At 44.7% G+C, this 15,081-nt stretch overlaps 1 protein-coding gene across 1 annotated transcript in view; it reads right to left on the bottom strand.

The window, feature by feature from the left end:
- Positions 1–230: 230 nt before the first annotated feature.
- The window catches only part of ARL5A (ADP ribosylation factor like GTPase 5A), a 15,851-nt gene continuing 1,000 nt past the window's right edge, over positions 231–15,081 (bottom strand). Inside the window, exons 2-6 of the mRNA XM_015869088.2 lie at positions 14,360–14,420; positions 11,355–11,502; positions 10,162–10,245; positions 7,620–7,771; positions 231–7,125 (exon numbers count right to left, since the gene is read on the bottom strand). Of these exons, the coding sequence (XP_015724574.1) occupies positions 7,077–7,125; positions 7,620–7,771; positions 10,162–10,245; positions 11,355–11,502; positions 14,360–14,420 (494 nt within the window). The 3' untranslated portion in view covers positions 231–7,076. The remainder of the gene's footprint in view (positions 7,126–7,619; positions 7,772–10,161; positions 10,246–11,354; positions 11,503–14,359; positions 14,421–15,081) is intronic.

Here is a 15,081-nt window from a genome sequence, read left to right as displayed (position 1 = left end):
ATGGATACTTCTATTGAATGTGCAGTCCACAGAAGAAGACGACATATTCAATAGAAGTATCCATGACACTCACCCAGCGTTCCAGGCCAGCCAGCACCCACCTCCATCCCCTCACTGAAGGACACACTGCAGCAGGGCTTGCTGCATATATACACAGAGAGAGAAAAAACTGTCAAACCTGCCCTGGAAATGGTACAGGTAATCTAAAATGAAGAGGTAAGTTGTCCATCTTAATACAAACAATAATGTTTATTAGTTCTTTATACAGCTCTAATATGCATCCATCAAGTCATGTTTTAAAGCTATACATACAGGTTACAATGGGGTGCCTCTTGGAATTCAGCAGTACAAGGACCTCGAAAGCAAGTCTTCAGCAGTACCTGTAATCATACTAAGACTTTATTGATGTACAAAGACATTAGACCAAACGTTGTTCTTCCAAGATCTGCATCGCTTTGCATGACCCCAGTACTTCACCTACACACACACAGACACACACACACACACACACACCGGGAGAAAAAATGCCTTCCAGTTCTGAACAATGAGGCACAAAGCAAGACAGAACACAGCTAATAACAAGTACTGGCTCCCAAGATGTCACTGATCCAGTATGTTTGCATCTAATTCAACATCACGTTGAAAGATTGTATTAAATACTTGGAAGAAACCAAAGTCCAGGGTGCAATAGCAGCAATGACATGACTTGCACTTTTAGAAGTGGTGATAGGGTCCGACAGTCAGGATGTTTTAACTTAAAGACAATCAAAGAGAACGCAGCAGTCTTCAGTGTTCACACAGTCAAGAAACAGATAAGCCCAAAAGTAACAAGGTACTTTTCTTTTCAAAAGACCAATTCCAGGTCCACGTGGGAGATGTTAATGAATAAGGCAATGCTCACTGCAGCAGCTGTGCTCTATGCAGGACACCCAGATGCTGGCTGCAGAGCTGAAGTGAGGAGTTCAGCAGTGGCAAGCCCTTTTTGTGCGCAGGAATGAAGGTAGAACACTAACAGCATGCAGGAATCAAACCCTTCCAGTTTCCTTCTGTGGGTATTTTCCTGGACTAACAGTGATCTGTAGACTCGTATCAGACAGCAGGCAGAACAGCACAGGAATGCACTCTGCCATCCATCCTCCTGTTGTAATGGAGGCTGCTTGCAGTTATGGCATGTCTGTAAGCTCAGCGAGCACCTATCTGTGCATTACTTTTATCTGAGAGCTCAGCACAGGGCTATACACACAGTGCAGGTGGGAATAGAGCAACAGGTCCAAAATTAACACCAACAGAACAAGACTGCATTCCAGCTCCAGCGCTGCCCACCAGCACATCTCAGGAGCAGCCACGTGCCTTATTTGTTTCTTGAAGCAGCTTCAATTTCATCCCATTTGCTTTCTAAGCAGTTACCTGTAACCCCAGCACTCCCAGGGTTGCGTTACCAGCGTGGGACGCATGAACACACCACAACAACTCAGTACTTTCTAAAGGAAAAGAACATCCCACCATTAACCCCATTCTCCTTCCTATTTAAAGCCAGCAGACACACTTCTGACCAAGTGACCTCCCAGCACAAACCTCATCTCCACAGCTTTGCCACCCAGCTCTCCATCTCACATAACGCCCCGATAAGCCCTTAGAACAGCATGGGAGATGGTACATCTGCTCTGAGAAGTTGCCCTACCACACATGCAAAAAGTAGAACACAAATGGTAAAGTTCTGACCAGGAACACCCTGATAGAACTTTGGGGAACGTCGTGCAAGAGAATCCCAACTGAACCTGGCTGTGCTGAATGACTCTATGAAGCTGTAGTTAAATAGTCCTAATAGGCTTGCTTGTATTTAAACCACAGAAGTACTCAAGCCAAGACAAGCCAGCCCATAAGTCCTCATTTTAACTTGATGTAATGACTTTATGTGTTCTGGAATGAAGTTTTATTGCAGTTTCAGAGCTCGCCACGGATTTTATGGATTTCTTTCAAGATAAAAATTGAAGAAAGAGAAGAACAAAATGCATGTGATGAATGTAAATACACCCCTGGATACATGGTTCATACACACCCACGTGGATGTAACCTCACAGTGAAAACTCCAATTAAAAACCCAGTGAGAATATAAGAGAAATAAAGCACATCATTCACAGCCTGCGTGGTGGGGCCAGGCTGCGAGACGAAAGGTTTTGGCAAAGCACACAGTAACAACAGGGCAGGGCATGCTGAAAGCGCTCAGATCGAGATCTGCATGGACACAGTTTGAGCTGGGTCACGTACCCCTCCGCTGTCACAAAGTTCTTGCATTTATCAGCCTTTCCAATCTGAGTCGGTTTCTCTTAGCAGAGCACATCATCTCTTTATAGCAGGAGACTCCTCTGCCCTCCGTGGTGCTTGATACAGGAAACATTTAGACAGGAGTAACACTGAGCTGATGGTGATTTGCAAAGAATGAATTACAGCTTCAAGGGAAAGCAGCACTTTCTGTATTAATTGAGTAGCAGACAAGCCTTCCCATTTCCGAAACAAGCTTTAAAAAACCCAACAACCCCCACAGCCAACTTGTGTCTGCTCAGAAGAAATGTGGCCCGAAAGGACACAGGGCTGCATATGGGGATGATCCTCCTATAAATAACAGCTGCCATCCAATGTGAATTTCAAGAACACAATGGAAAAGTTCACCAGGAAAACCCTGGTAAGGCAAGGGCACCATTTCTGCTTATGACTCTAAGCAACGATGCTAAGCAAGTCAGTGGCAACCTCATCTAACTGTCTGCATTTAGCACGCTCACTGCACTGCACTGACTGACACAACACCAGGGCCACGTGCACAGACCTTGTTCTTTCTCAGAGCCATTCTTCACACCATCACATCGTTCTTATCCCATAATGATCCACGATGCACTGTTTAAAAGCTTAATGCTACATTCATTTGAATTAGCTGAGAAACTACTTGTCAGACACAGTTAGTCTGATGGTAGCAAAGTTAATGTTTTATTAGCCAATTAAAGAGAACTACTTAAATAAGGAGGTTTACAAGACCAAGTATTCTGGGATTCATTTAACTCGGTTCCTTGAGGAAAAATCTGATAGGCAGATAAAGGGATCACTTCCTTTAACAAAGAAAACCAGCCGTGTGATACATGGAGAGTGCTGGGAACAGAGAGGATAGAAGGTTTCAAGAACCAAAATGTAACGAGACAAAAGTGGGACACAGGAGGGGCAAGAACACTCATTCACAAACATTCATAGGTACGTATCTATTTTAAGGTGAATGGAAAATCTGGGTCATAAAGAAAACCTGATCAGTGCATGAGTTGTAGGCACTTGGGCTGCATAGACTATAGTAGGTGCCTATCAGATACCAGCACTCACGCCTGGACAGACATCTCCGAACACACTATTGAATGCATAGGAAAACTGCAGCCCTCCCTGAAGTTAAAAAAAAAAGATTTTTAAAAGGGAGGCCGAGCAGAGACACAAACAGACCCAATGTTGGATTTCCCACCTTTCCTCAATTAAAAACCTGTGTGATTTTTAGCTCACAGGAGAAACACTGAGTACAGCCAACGTGCCAACTTCATCATGGCCCAAACCAGAAGCAACACCTTGATTCTCCAACACTGCAGCACGCTGCACTGCTATCTGGTTTGCTGGGGAGGTGCTGCTCTACAACACAGACCTCCATAACATGCTTTTAAAAGACACCTGCCACTTCCTGTAGGATATCCTAGGGATGAAGGACAAAGGGAAAGCAATCCAGCACAATGCAGAAAGGGGAAACAGATGCAATACAAATCAAAGCCACAACTCGCATTAGGCCAATTGCTTCCAAATAATATCTGTGAGAAGCTGCATGCAGCAGAGATGAAAAGTTAACTCACAAGGAGTGCATGAAAAGGGTTTCTGTGAGGTCAGGAGTTTGGCTGCTCTTCTCCCTCATGACCACACTTAAGGACTCCTTCTATTTCATGACTAACTTGAAAAATATCCTTGTCATTACTTGAAAGGCAGCATGCACAGGAAAAGACCAACACAGGCAGAACGTCATCATGAGGTACATACATGCACAGCCATCTCAGAACGCGAGCAAACACACTTGCTCTCACAAGGAGCCTCCTGGCAGGCAGGCACTTCCACAGTCTATCACTGTAACAGCAGATCGCAGCCCCCTGCTGTCATTAGTTTTGCTGCACTTTCGGTGAGATCACAACCACTGCTGGGTGTGTGAGAACCTGGAAGAGCCCCCTCTGCTCACCAAGAGGTGATAACTCTGCCCAGCTACTAAACCCGTCCTCCTTACAGACTGCAAACCTGGTATGTACAAGGAAGGCACATCTGCCTTTGCTTCCTGAACACTGCTGAAGAATGATACTGACATGTGGTGCTTCAGTAAGCACTGCCAGCTCTGTATTTTAGCTACTGAACCTTTCCTCGCAATGCAACAGCATCAGAAAGAGATAGAAAAGAAGCCTTATGACTCTATGTGATCTATTGGGTGCTTTCATAGCTGGGTTAAGGCTGTACAGTTGCCACCCAACTACTTACTTTTCAGATTACAAGCTCAAAAGGAACCCAGACATCGTTTCCACAAGCAGACCTCTCGCATGCAGTTACTCTCAGCTCCCTGCTGGGGTCAGCTGCCACTTGCGAGACAGAGATGAAGTAAACCATGCAGTACCGTGCTGGGCACACAAAGCAGCAGTGGCCTGGATACTGAGAGGGGAAGGAGAGTCCGTGTAAATACAAGATGTCTGGTTGCAACATGTGCTACATCTGGTATAAAAATACCACGTTTCCATTATCTTGACACTGTCCTACTAATTGAAGTGAAGGAGTCAGCAGCAAATGCCTCCAAAAAGTAGCCAGACTGAAACTGCTCAGTGGTATTTCCTCCATGAACAGGAAGAACAACTTGTCTTAGAAAACCAACACAAAACCAACACACAGCCTTTACAGATCCAGGCAAGTGCACAGTACTGAGAAGCTATGAATCAAAACATTCTGCAGGCATGAAAGGGAAGACAGAAGACTCACAAACCAGACACACAGGTTTGTAGCAGGTCTGCCTTTTCTTTAGGACTAGAATAAGTACACTGCCATTTTATATACCAGAGCACACAGCACTTGGATCCCAAAGACACCGTCAGATAAACCGAGAAATCATCTCAGCATGAAACTGTTATTCCTTCAAACATTTGTACATTTGGCAACACACCAGTTACGTACCAATACCTACGTGCATGCACCAGAAACTATGCATGTACACGTTAAAATGCCTAACAAAGACAGCAGGTTCCCTAGCCAGTGAGCATCACAGAGATACCAGAAATACATTAAGAAGTTAAACTCTTTATCTGCCTTTGTTAAATACAGATCTTTGAAATCACCTCCCTTCTTTTCCCACGCATTCACAACACGATCCCCAGCGAGGCAGGCAAATGGCAGAGCAGTGCACTGACTACGTTACCCCACAACCAAAGATGAGCACGTTAGAAAGTTCAATTCAAGCTTGCTCTTTAAAATGTCTTTTCCGTCCTTATCAGCTGTATGAGCTAAGAAAGGGAAGGGCGTTTCAAACAAAGTTTTATTTCATTTGACTATACTGTTCCAACACACAACCCCAACATAAAAGCCTACAATTAAGGCTACGTATCCTTTTACAGCACCAGTAATATTTCAAATCATCCAACCGCAGTCCCCCTGAAGAGCCTTCATCCTTTAACACGGTAATTCTGAGCCTCCGTACAGAACAACCAACCCATGAAATACTACAGGAAGAAAAGACAATCCCATTGTCTGACACTTCCTTATAACTCACCTGCGGACCATGTATGGGAGTTAATATTCACAGCAAGTGCTGCCCTGGAACTTCTGTGGGAACATGATCAATGGGTCACTCACAGCTTTTCAAGTAACATCCTCTACTCCACTCCCCCTCCCCATCCCACTTCCAACCACTGTATATAGATATACATACATCTGATGCTATCAAAGAAGCGTGCCTCTTCCTCTGACAAACACCGCAGCACACGTTTAGTTTTGTAAGGTTCCACTGGGACTTTTAAATGTACTTTTGTCTCTCCTCTTTGGTTAAGGAAGGGAAAAAAAAACCAACAGACTTCTTCCCTTTATGAGAGCTAAGGGTATTTCTACAAGTCTTGAATCACAAATGAGCACGCGCTGCCAAAAAAGCAAAGCAGTAGCACAGAGCATCGTGTCGTGCACTTGTTGGAATCATCTCATCCAATGCTGATTAAAAGAAAATTTGTTTCAAAACTCTTTGGCAATTTTTTCCTGTTTGCTGATACTGTAATTTGAAGGTGAATCCAGATGCCCCAACCCACTAAGAAAAATCAAACTGAAAAATCACGTGAGAAACAAGCAGCTTTCTTAAGAGAGAACTCGCTTTATAAAGTCGTGGTGAGCCAACTGTCTGATGGACATTACAGCCACACACATCATGAAGGAAAAGAAGCTGCGACACGTCGGCAATGTGAAATATTAGTACTGCTGTCAACATACTGATTCAGCTTCACACACTGCTCTGAACGGATTGCAATTAACCTAAAATTGAGGTATAAATATACACAAATATGTACAGTACACATACAGGAAAATAGTTTTGCATTTGTAACATCAGTAACTTTAAAAATACTGGAAAGTTGATATCTATGCCATTGATTTGTTTGCTAATTTACTGAAATAACGAAGCCACATCTTTGACTAGAGAGGACTACAATGCAAGAATAAAACCCCAAAGCGTAAGTTCTTTCTCTTGCTTCATCTTCCCCACACTCAGCATCAGACTGTTCTCAGTGGCTGAATCTTGGAAGGAAGGCTGATCTCCGCTTTTACACGCATCTCCCGAGGAAAACAACCAGGAAAGCAAACTTGAGCCATCAACTGCATCTTTCTTTTTGCTGAACGGTCTGAATTTATGTACATGTGTGTGTGTATCTACGTAGAAAATGAAGTTGAAATCAGTTCATTATAAATACACCTAACCCAGCGATTCTGCCACTGTGAGGGTAACCACGGGTACAGCTTTCTTTTAAGCAATGTCTGTGCAAAGGGGTCATTAAAAATCATCTGATCTTTAGCCTTGACATCATCCATTCGAGTCCTTGGCAGAGTCTGTAAACAAGAGAGAGAATTTGTAAGGAATAAGTGCACTCCTCAGGGTAGCTTCAAAGATGATTAATTCCACAGCACCAACATATATGAACAATTAAATTCTTCTCGAGATCTCTTAATTCTGACTGAAGGCAGCATTTCCAGAAACACTTTGCCCTTTTCAGGTCTCACTATGCCATCTATGTGTAGAAAACCTCAGCTCTGAAGTTATCTCTAATTATGATTGCTCTTAATAGACCAATGAAAAATGTTAGGCTGTTCCTACATCCATCTTCTTTAGGCCTTAGTCACTTAAAACTACACTGCTGAGAGTCAGGACTGCAAGTTTCCTGTAAATGCTGGTTACCAGATCTCTGTTCCCATGTCAGTTTTTGCATTCAGAACACAGTAAGTCCAGCACTGTCACCGAAGGGAAGCAGCGTGTTAGAACTGACAACCACAGTAAAAATACCAAAAGCACTCAAGACTGCCCTCCTACAGAGGATAACTCTTACCCCTCTCCGGTCAGAGCACAGCATGCTTGAATGTGCCACTGGTGATCCTTAATTGAAGTCAGCTTCAGAAACTGAGAGATTTCGGCCACTGTCATACACTCTTTAACATCCTGCTTGTTAGCAAAGATCAGCAAACCTGCTTTCTTCAAGTCCTTGGGGGAAAGAAGAAAAAAAGACTATTACAGATCTGCCTTTGGAGAGGCAAAAGATGTGGCAGCAAGCTAGTGAGTTGTAAGCCCAAGCAAAAAAACTAGCTTATAAATGCTGCAGGCTTGTCAGCATTTAACTTCTGAAAAGAAAATATTCTGATCTTGTTGATCAGATGTCCAGTTTCTGCCTAAAACTACCAATACCATTCTGTTGCCCTCCATGAGGATCTGGGCACCCTGCATCTCTGCCCTGAGCACAGCATGCACAGTTACATCACCCACCTGTTTCAGAGTCAAGGTCTTCTGCTTTAGCCTTCCCTCACAGAGCACTCCTGCCTGCATACCTGAAGCAGCTGCTCTCCCTCCCTGTGCCTGGCTTTTATACATCCCATGCTTTGACACATCCCACATTTTCACATACGCATACTCCGTGAGATTGATTCTAGTAACCAATTATCAGATGTAGAAGCAGCCCCCCAGCATGCAGCAAGGGCATTTGCATTGCCTGGAGTTCCAGACTTCCTTCGCTTCAAACACAGTTCATTAACAGCTTCTGCACCCTCATTTGCAGATTATGAAACAGAAGATGCAGATTTTGTTTAGCTACTGCAACAGACTAAATAGTACAGCTGAGAAATACTAATGATGACAGCAGAACCGATGGCAATGGTCCCTGTGCTGCATGCAATGCTCTGCCACAAGCAGGCAGGCTGAAGGTGCAGGTCTGGGGCTGCTCCTGCCCTCTGCTTTCACAACAGGTTTTGCCCAGCTGGCTGAGTGCTCACCACGCACTGACCTGAGCGGGTGAAACCAAAACCCCACAGACAGCCACAGACCTGCACTGCCAGCACAAGGATGGCCCCGAAGGAGAGAAACGAAACCCACAGCGGCAGGACCTTGCAGCAGCCAAGCCTATACAAGTTCACACAACGCCACGGATGAGACAGACCCGCCCGCCTTCTTCCCCACCATCCCAGCTTTCCTGGAAGACACTCATTGTGAGTCAGGGTTACTTCGGTAGAATTTCCCCTTTTTGAGCATGACAAAATGCAGTTCCAGACAAAGTATGGTCTGCTTCAAGAAGGTAAACGTAAGGACCACTGAGCTGCCTCTGAGCAGAGGAAGAAGCAGCTGCAGTTCAGGTTATCTGGAAGCTGCACAACAGCTGGGCGCTGGCTGAGCTTTACAGCTCCAAGTTCTGCAAAAGAGCTGCCTAAAATCCCCAGCTGATGGAACGACAACAGCAGCATTTTGGGAGGACAGCTGCTCCTCAGAGACATCATCACCTGCCCTCCAGCTCTCAGCTAACTACACCAACCTCACTAAGAAATTAATTCAGAGACACGTTAAACCCTGTCTGAATTGAAATGCAAAAGGAAAAAAAAACATCAAGACACTGAAGAAAGGTCTTGGTTGTTTCTCCAACGCTTTAGACTGCCATGAGCATTCAAAGGCAATATATATATTTATATACAGAGATATAGAGAGATATACAGATGCAGTCTTGGGCCTTTCTGCAGTCACCTGCTGAGCAGTGGTTGTAGTTTAAATATAGATAGAATATTTTGGGATATAACGCCATTAATTCTATGCACATCTTTGTATTCTGACACTTTTAGGTTTGGAAGCTCAGTGTCCTCAGTGTCTGCTCGTACAAACTGACCCCATTTGCATTAAATTTGCTGCTCCTCTTACATATCACAGCAGAAGTTAAGCTTATGTAAGCACATACTCAGTAAACTCCAGCCTCTGGTCCTGCAGCACTTCATGGGTAGATAACTTCCATTACACTGCACTGCTCCTTGGCTTATACAGCACAAGAGCACTCATGAGTCACAAACAGATAGTCCCACTTTAGACCTAACACAGCGCTCAGCTGGAAAGAGAGTCTTTACAAGTTAGCAAATCATACTCATTCTGGAAGTTTAAGCTGATGTAGGATGAAAACTACTACAGCTTTTTCACACATTTTAATAGCATCATAGAATCACAGAATGGCCTGGGTTGAAAAGGGCCTCACCAATCATGCAGTTTCAACCTTCTTGCCATGGGCAGGGTTGCCAACAACCAGACTGGGCTTTAATGAAGCACTCAGAAGCTGAAAAGTTATTTTATAAATTCACATGAAATCACTGATCTCCCACAAATGCACCGGGAGTTTCCCAAAAGACAGAGGCTCCAGCAGGAACCAGACAGGTCTGACAGCACTGCCCACAGCCACAAACACAGCTGTTAACATCTCCCCTGGGTTTCAACTGAGCCACGTGTCCTTTCTGGTCTGTCTCCCACCATCAGGCTTAAATGGTGTTCTTAAACAAAGCTCTCACAGACCAGTTTCCCGATCCACATCACAGTCACATATTACATCAAAGAAGATAACAGGCTCTACTCACCTCATGTGCTAACATCTTATACAGTTCTTCTTTAGTCACTGAAATTCTCTCTCTGTCTGTGCTGTCCACAACAACTATTACAAACTTGAAAAAGCCAAAAGTTATTAGTCAGCATTTCAAAGAACACACTATTTCCTTCCGGCCACGCATGCTTACACAGAACAGATCATTGCTCCCATCAGATTATTCAGATAGCCAGCAGGATTATCAGGTGTCGTCCCAGATACAGAGCCTGGCTGGTTACCCACAGCACTGCCATGCTTTGCACTGAACTGCCTGCAGTTCAGCCAGTGCTTTGATACAAAGCAGCTCTGACACATCTTTTCTGACCTCCATTATCAAGTGAAACATTTATTCTGAGAGTGAGTGCTTGTCAACATCCCAGATCAGGCTGTACGCCTTGCTTCACATAACTGGGGTAGCACACAGATTGCTCAGATGGTTTGTTGCTTCTATAAGAAGGTGAAGTATGACAGCTTCCTCCCTTTGTTTCAAGCTCTGACATGAAAGCAGGAGTTTAAGGGATTTTAAAAAAATTTAAAAAACATTACAAATGTCACACTTCAAGGCTATACGCGCATATATGTGTCACAGTGCCTTCTAGTGAAGCACAGGGAGACAAAGACTTAAAAAGTTAACCTTTTAAAGAAAACAACACCAACAAAACCACAGCTGTTATCACGTAGGAAATCTTGACTTGAAGCATGATTTTAATCAACTCCAGCATATGTGCTGCAGCTTTGTCACTGAGGTGTTCTCAAAACTCTCGGGGTGCTTGGGTGAACCGATCATAGGAGCCTGCAAGACAGAACTCCTGGTTTTGGAGGAAACCACCTGGGACTTCCAGCCTTGCTCATTTTGGGGATACACAGGTTTTGAAGCGCGTGCTACAGACAACCCGCTGTTACAGTCTGCAGTAGGAACCTATAAACATGGGACTGTGGATCCCCAGACACAGGGTCCTTAAAGAAGCTACTTTAAAGTATGCTACAAAAGTACAGAAGGGAGGTGTACAACAGCCTGCTGACACCACTTCACAATCAGAACACAAGCACCCTGGAGGAGCTACAGAACACTCAAAATGCAGCCAGTGCAGCTCCCTGAGAGCACACCTGGCACAGGTCTCAGGTAGGCTCTCCTTCCTCAGCTGCCATTCATTAGCACAAGGCTTAGGGCTGGGCCACAGCTCTTACCTCAGTGTTGGTGTAGTAGGTGTTCCACGAGGAGCGCAGGGACTCCTGCCCTCCAATATCCCACATCAGAAAGCGCGTGTTGTTAACCACGATCTCTTCCACGTTGCTGCCTATCGTAGGTGAGGTGTGCACCACTTCATTCATTGAGCTGCAGGGAGAAGAGGTCAGCTCCGTCAGACACAGCCAGCACTAAACCTGCTTCTGTGGCACTAAAGCTGATGGTTACTCCAAGGTAGAAAGCTTAACGGGGGAAGTCTAGCTAAAACTCCCAATGCAAAAATAGGGACAAAGTTGGAGGAGAATAAAAATGACAATAGAGGAGGATTCAGTGACCTATTTAACAGTTAAATTACAAAGCTGAGGGAGCGTTTGTCAACAAAATTATTTTATAACTAATTAAACCATAAAGCTGAGGGAAGCATTTGCTTCAGAAAGCGTTTCAAGCAGCCAGCTCTTGTTTTTCCAGGCTGCTTTTGGCACAAGGCAGCACGGAAGCGAGCAGTTGCTTTTCTTCAAGACTATGGTTCAGCCACAAGAATTCCAAGGTTGCAGAAAAACAACTGCTCATCCAGCTCCATCACACACAGGATCAGACAGCACACACACATCCCTCACACCGCAGTTACTTTATGTCCAGGCTTCCTTCTGTCCAGCAAATGGATTCTCAAGCATGGAGATGAATGCTGATCAATTAAAGTTGAGAAATACATTGTTTTAAGAGATACTTAGTGCAGCTCCGACATTAAGGTTGCACATAAAGAGTAACAACCGAGTGTGTATTCAGGACACACTTCAAATTATTTCAACTCTACTGAAAGGGACATTAAAAATAGTCACAAAAGCAGCTGTAAAGGAAAAGGTCAATCATTTTCAAAGAATTCAATGATTTTTTCCTTCTGATCATCATGGCATACTATGTTTCATGACATACTATTTCATTGTTTCATATATAAATAAATATATATATATACACACACATACTTTTTAAACACTTCAGCAGAGCTTTCAGTTATAGAGACATCAATTTGAGACCAGTGCTGAGCTATTTACTGACCAGGATAAGTGATGTAGGGGTAGCCTAATGTAGGGGTAGCCTAGGATGAAGGGGTAGCCTAATATTGTGAGAAGGAATGGCAGCTTCTCAGTGTCTCAGCACCAAGACGAGGTATTTTCTCATCACATAAGTTTGAGGGAAGCTAAGATAGGGGAAAGAGGAAGATCAGAAGGAGAAAGAACAGGAAAATGAAGTTAAGGAAAACAATGGTAACGAGATGCCTCCGGCTCATCTAATATTTCACAACCAAGTTTCAGCAGAGTCCTTTTAATGCTTGGGAAAGGCATTTCACAGCTCCCATTTCCCTGGCTGAACCTGCAGCCTTTAACACTCAAGCTGTCAGCAGCTCTCTGTGTGCAACATGATAGGTGGATTTTCTTTCCTCCTCCCCACTGAAACAAGGTTAGCATGGAGCCTGTCATGGTAAATCTAGGTAACCCGTGACAGAGCTTCATGGCATTTCTAGACAACAGAATGCCAAATCCTACTCAACAAGGAGAGCAGAGTATGAGAATGGAAAGAAAGGAGGTGTCTGTAGGACTGCCATGATCTGCTGGAAGAATCGCTGCTCCAAAGTGCTGTGACCCTCCACAGCACCAAGCACCTGGCAGCGCACTGAGACACTGCTGCGGTTATCTCTACCTGTTTGTTCCAGAAGTCAAACACTCATTCTTGCTCAGAACACTTATCTGCTATGGAGAAACTGTACAAGGAAAAATACACTGGGCAAAGATTGCTGAAGCAAGAGTCACGCAGGAGGAGCAGATCAGACCCATCCAGAGCAGCCTTCAATAGGAGAGAAGGGGAAGTTCTGCAGTGCCAAAAAGGGTACAGAGGAAAAGGAGGCACGCAGCCATCCACTGTACAAAAGGGAAAAGAAAACACTGAGATGGCAGAAAGAAGAAGATGAAAAGAATCATGAGACATTAGTGGGGGAAGTGAAAAGACACAGACAGCTTTGTAACACAGCAAGGATGGCCCTCAGCAGCAGCGGGTACTGTTCTTCAAAAGATTCTGCTTCATTCTGTGACTTTTTTTAATATCAAAAGCATTTTCTCACCCTCAGTTTGGTAACAACAAACATTGACCTTTATCTTTCTGCTTCCTCCCGTGCAGCTTTGCACATGGCTGGAAACACTGCACAACTTTCACATTTCTGAAAGGCAGAAGCCAGTCACGGTTTGTCAAAAGAAATATTCAACCCTGACACATTTTCAGGTTAGGTTTGGAGCAGGAGTGCTTCCTAGCACCGGGCTGCCTGCTGTGAGAGAAGGCCAATCTGTTCCTGCTATAAAGAGGCCTTGAGCTGCCTGTCCCACCTGCAGGTTCCGAGCCTGGGCACAGATCTGCAGCCCTTTATCGAAGCACTGTAGAAAACCAGCAATACGGAGCCCACGGAAATCAGCAGCAAGGTATGACAAATACAAGCCAGAAACAGCTCAACAGCAATCAATGCTGCAAAGCTTGCTGGTGGCTCAGACCCAGCTGCGGGGCCCTGTGCTCAGCCCTCCCTGTGCCACCAAGGTGGGCAGGACACAACTTTGGGCAGGGATAGGTCAGGCTTTGGTGCTTTGCAACACACAAACAATGTCAGTTACACGCTGCAGAATGGACCGGCACAGCAGCATCGTGCTGTGGCTAACCCTCAGCGTAACCCTATTTTACGGAGCTGGCAGACAGCCTGCGCTATGACACCAAGGGCAGCTGTGATCAACTGTAATAGCAACGTAATTTGATAAATACAAGTTCTCAACAAACCCTTGTTCACACATCAGGCGGAACACAGGCATTTCCAAACTCCAAACACGGGCTCCGACCCAGCGGTACCTATCCCATAATTTCCAGCAGTGATCTCCAAGTAAAAAGAAACAAGGAAAGCAGTGAAAATAAGCCGAAGCAATGCACACAACACACACCTTGAAATACATTATGGCTGGCAGTTCATACTTACAATTGATAAAGAATGGTAGTTTTTCCTGCATTATCCAGACCAACAATGATTACTTTGTGCTCTGAAATAAAAACACAACCAGTAAGTCACATTGTTAGCTCTGCTATCACAATGACTGCGTTACAAGGCAAGGTTCACACTGCAGGCGGATTTCCTCAGCTAGCACGTAGCTCTGGTGCTGCATTCTGGACCATACCTAACAGTCTGCCTGTGCTGCTGTCACATTCCGTCTGCACACCTGAATGGACAACTTCTAAGGTATCACATTTGGACTTTTTCCTTTGCTAAGCTGCTGGTTCATCCTTTCTAAAGTTTCTGTACTCCTGCAGATCATAATAGGCTGCATTCTCTATTGACACAATTACAGCATCTCTCCAGAATGCTGATACCAACCAAGCATGCCTTTCTGAGGCCATACATCACAGCCAGCAACTTCTTCATCTCTTTCTGAGCAGCAGTTCAGAAAGCAGCAATGCTGCCTGCAGGAACACCCTGAGGCACAGAGTGCTGCTCCTCGAGATACAGAATCACTAAGGTTGGAAAAGACCCCTAAAATCATAGAATCCTACAATGGCCTGGGTTGGAAAGGACCTCAATGATAATTTCAACCCCCTTCTGAGTGCAGGGTCACCAACCAGCAGCCCAGGCTGCCCAGAGCCACATCCAGCCTGGCCTTGAATGCCTGCAGGGATGGGGCATCCACAGCCTCCTTGGGCAACCTG

The sequence above is a fragment of the Coturnix japonica genome, chromosome 7 (genome assembly GCF_001577835.2).
Source record: "Coturnix japonica isolate 7356 chromosome 7, Coturnix japonica 2.1, whole genome shotgun sequence".
Lineage (NCBI taxonomy): Eukaryota > Metazoa > Chordata > Aves > Galliformes > Phasianidae > Coturnix > Coturnix japonica.
The sequence above is the reverse complement of the archived record's forward strand: the minus strand, read 5'-3'. Positions and strand labels throughout refer to the sequence as shown.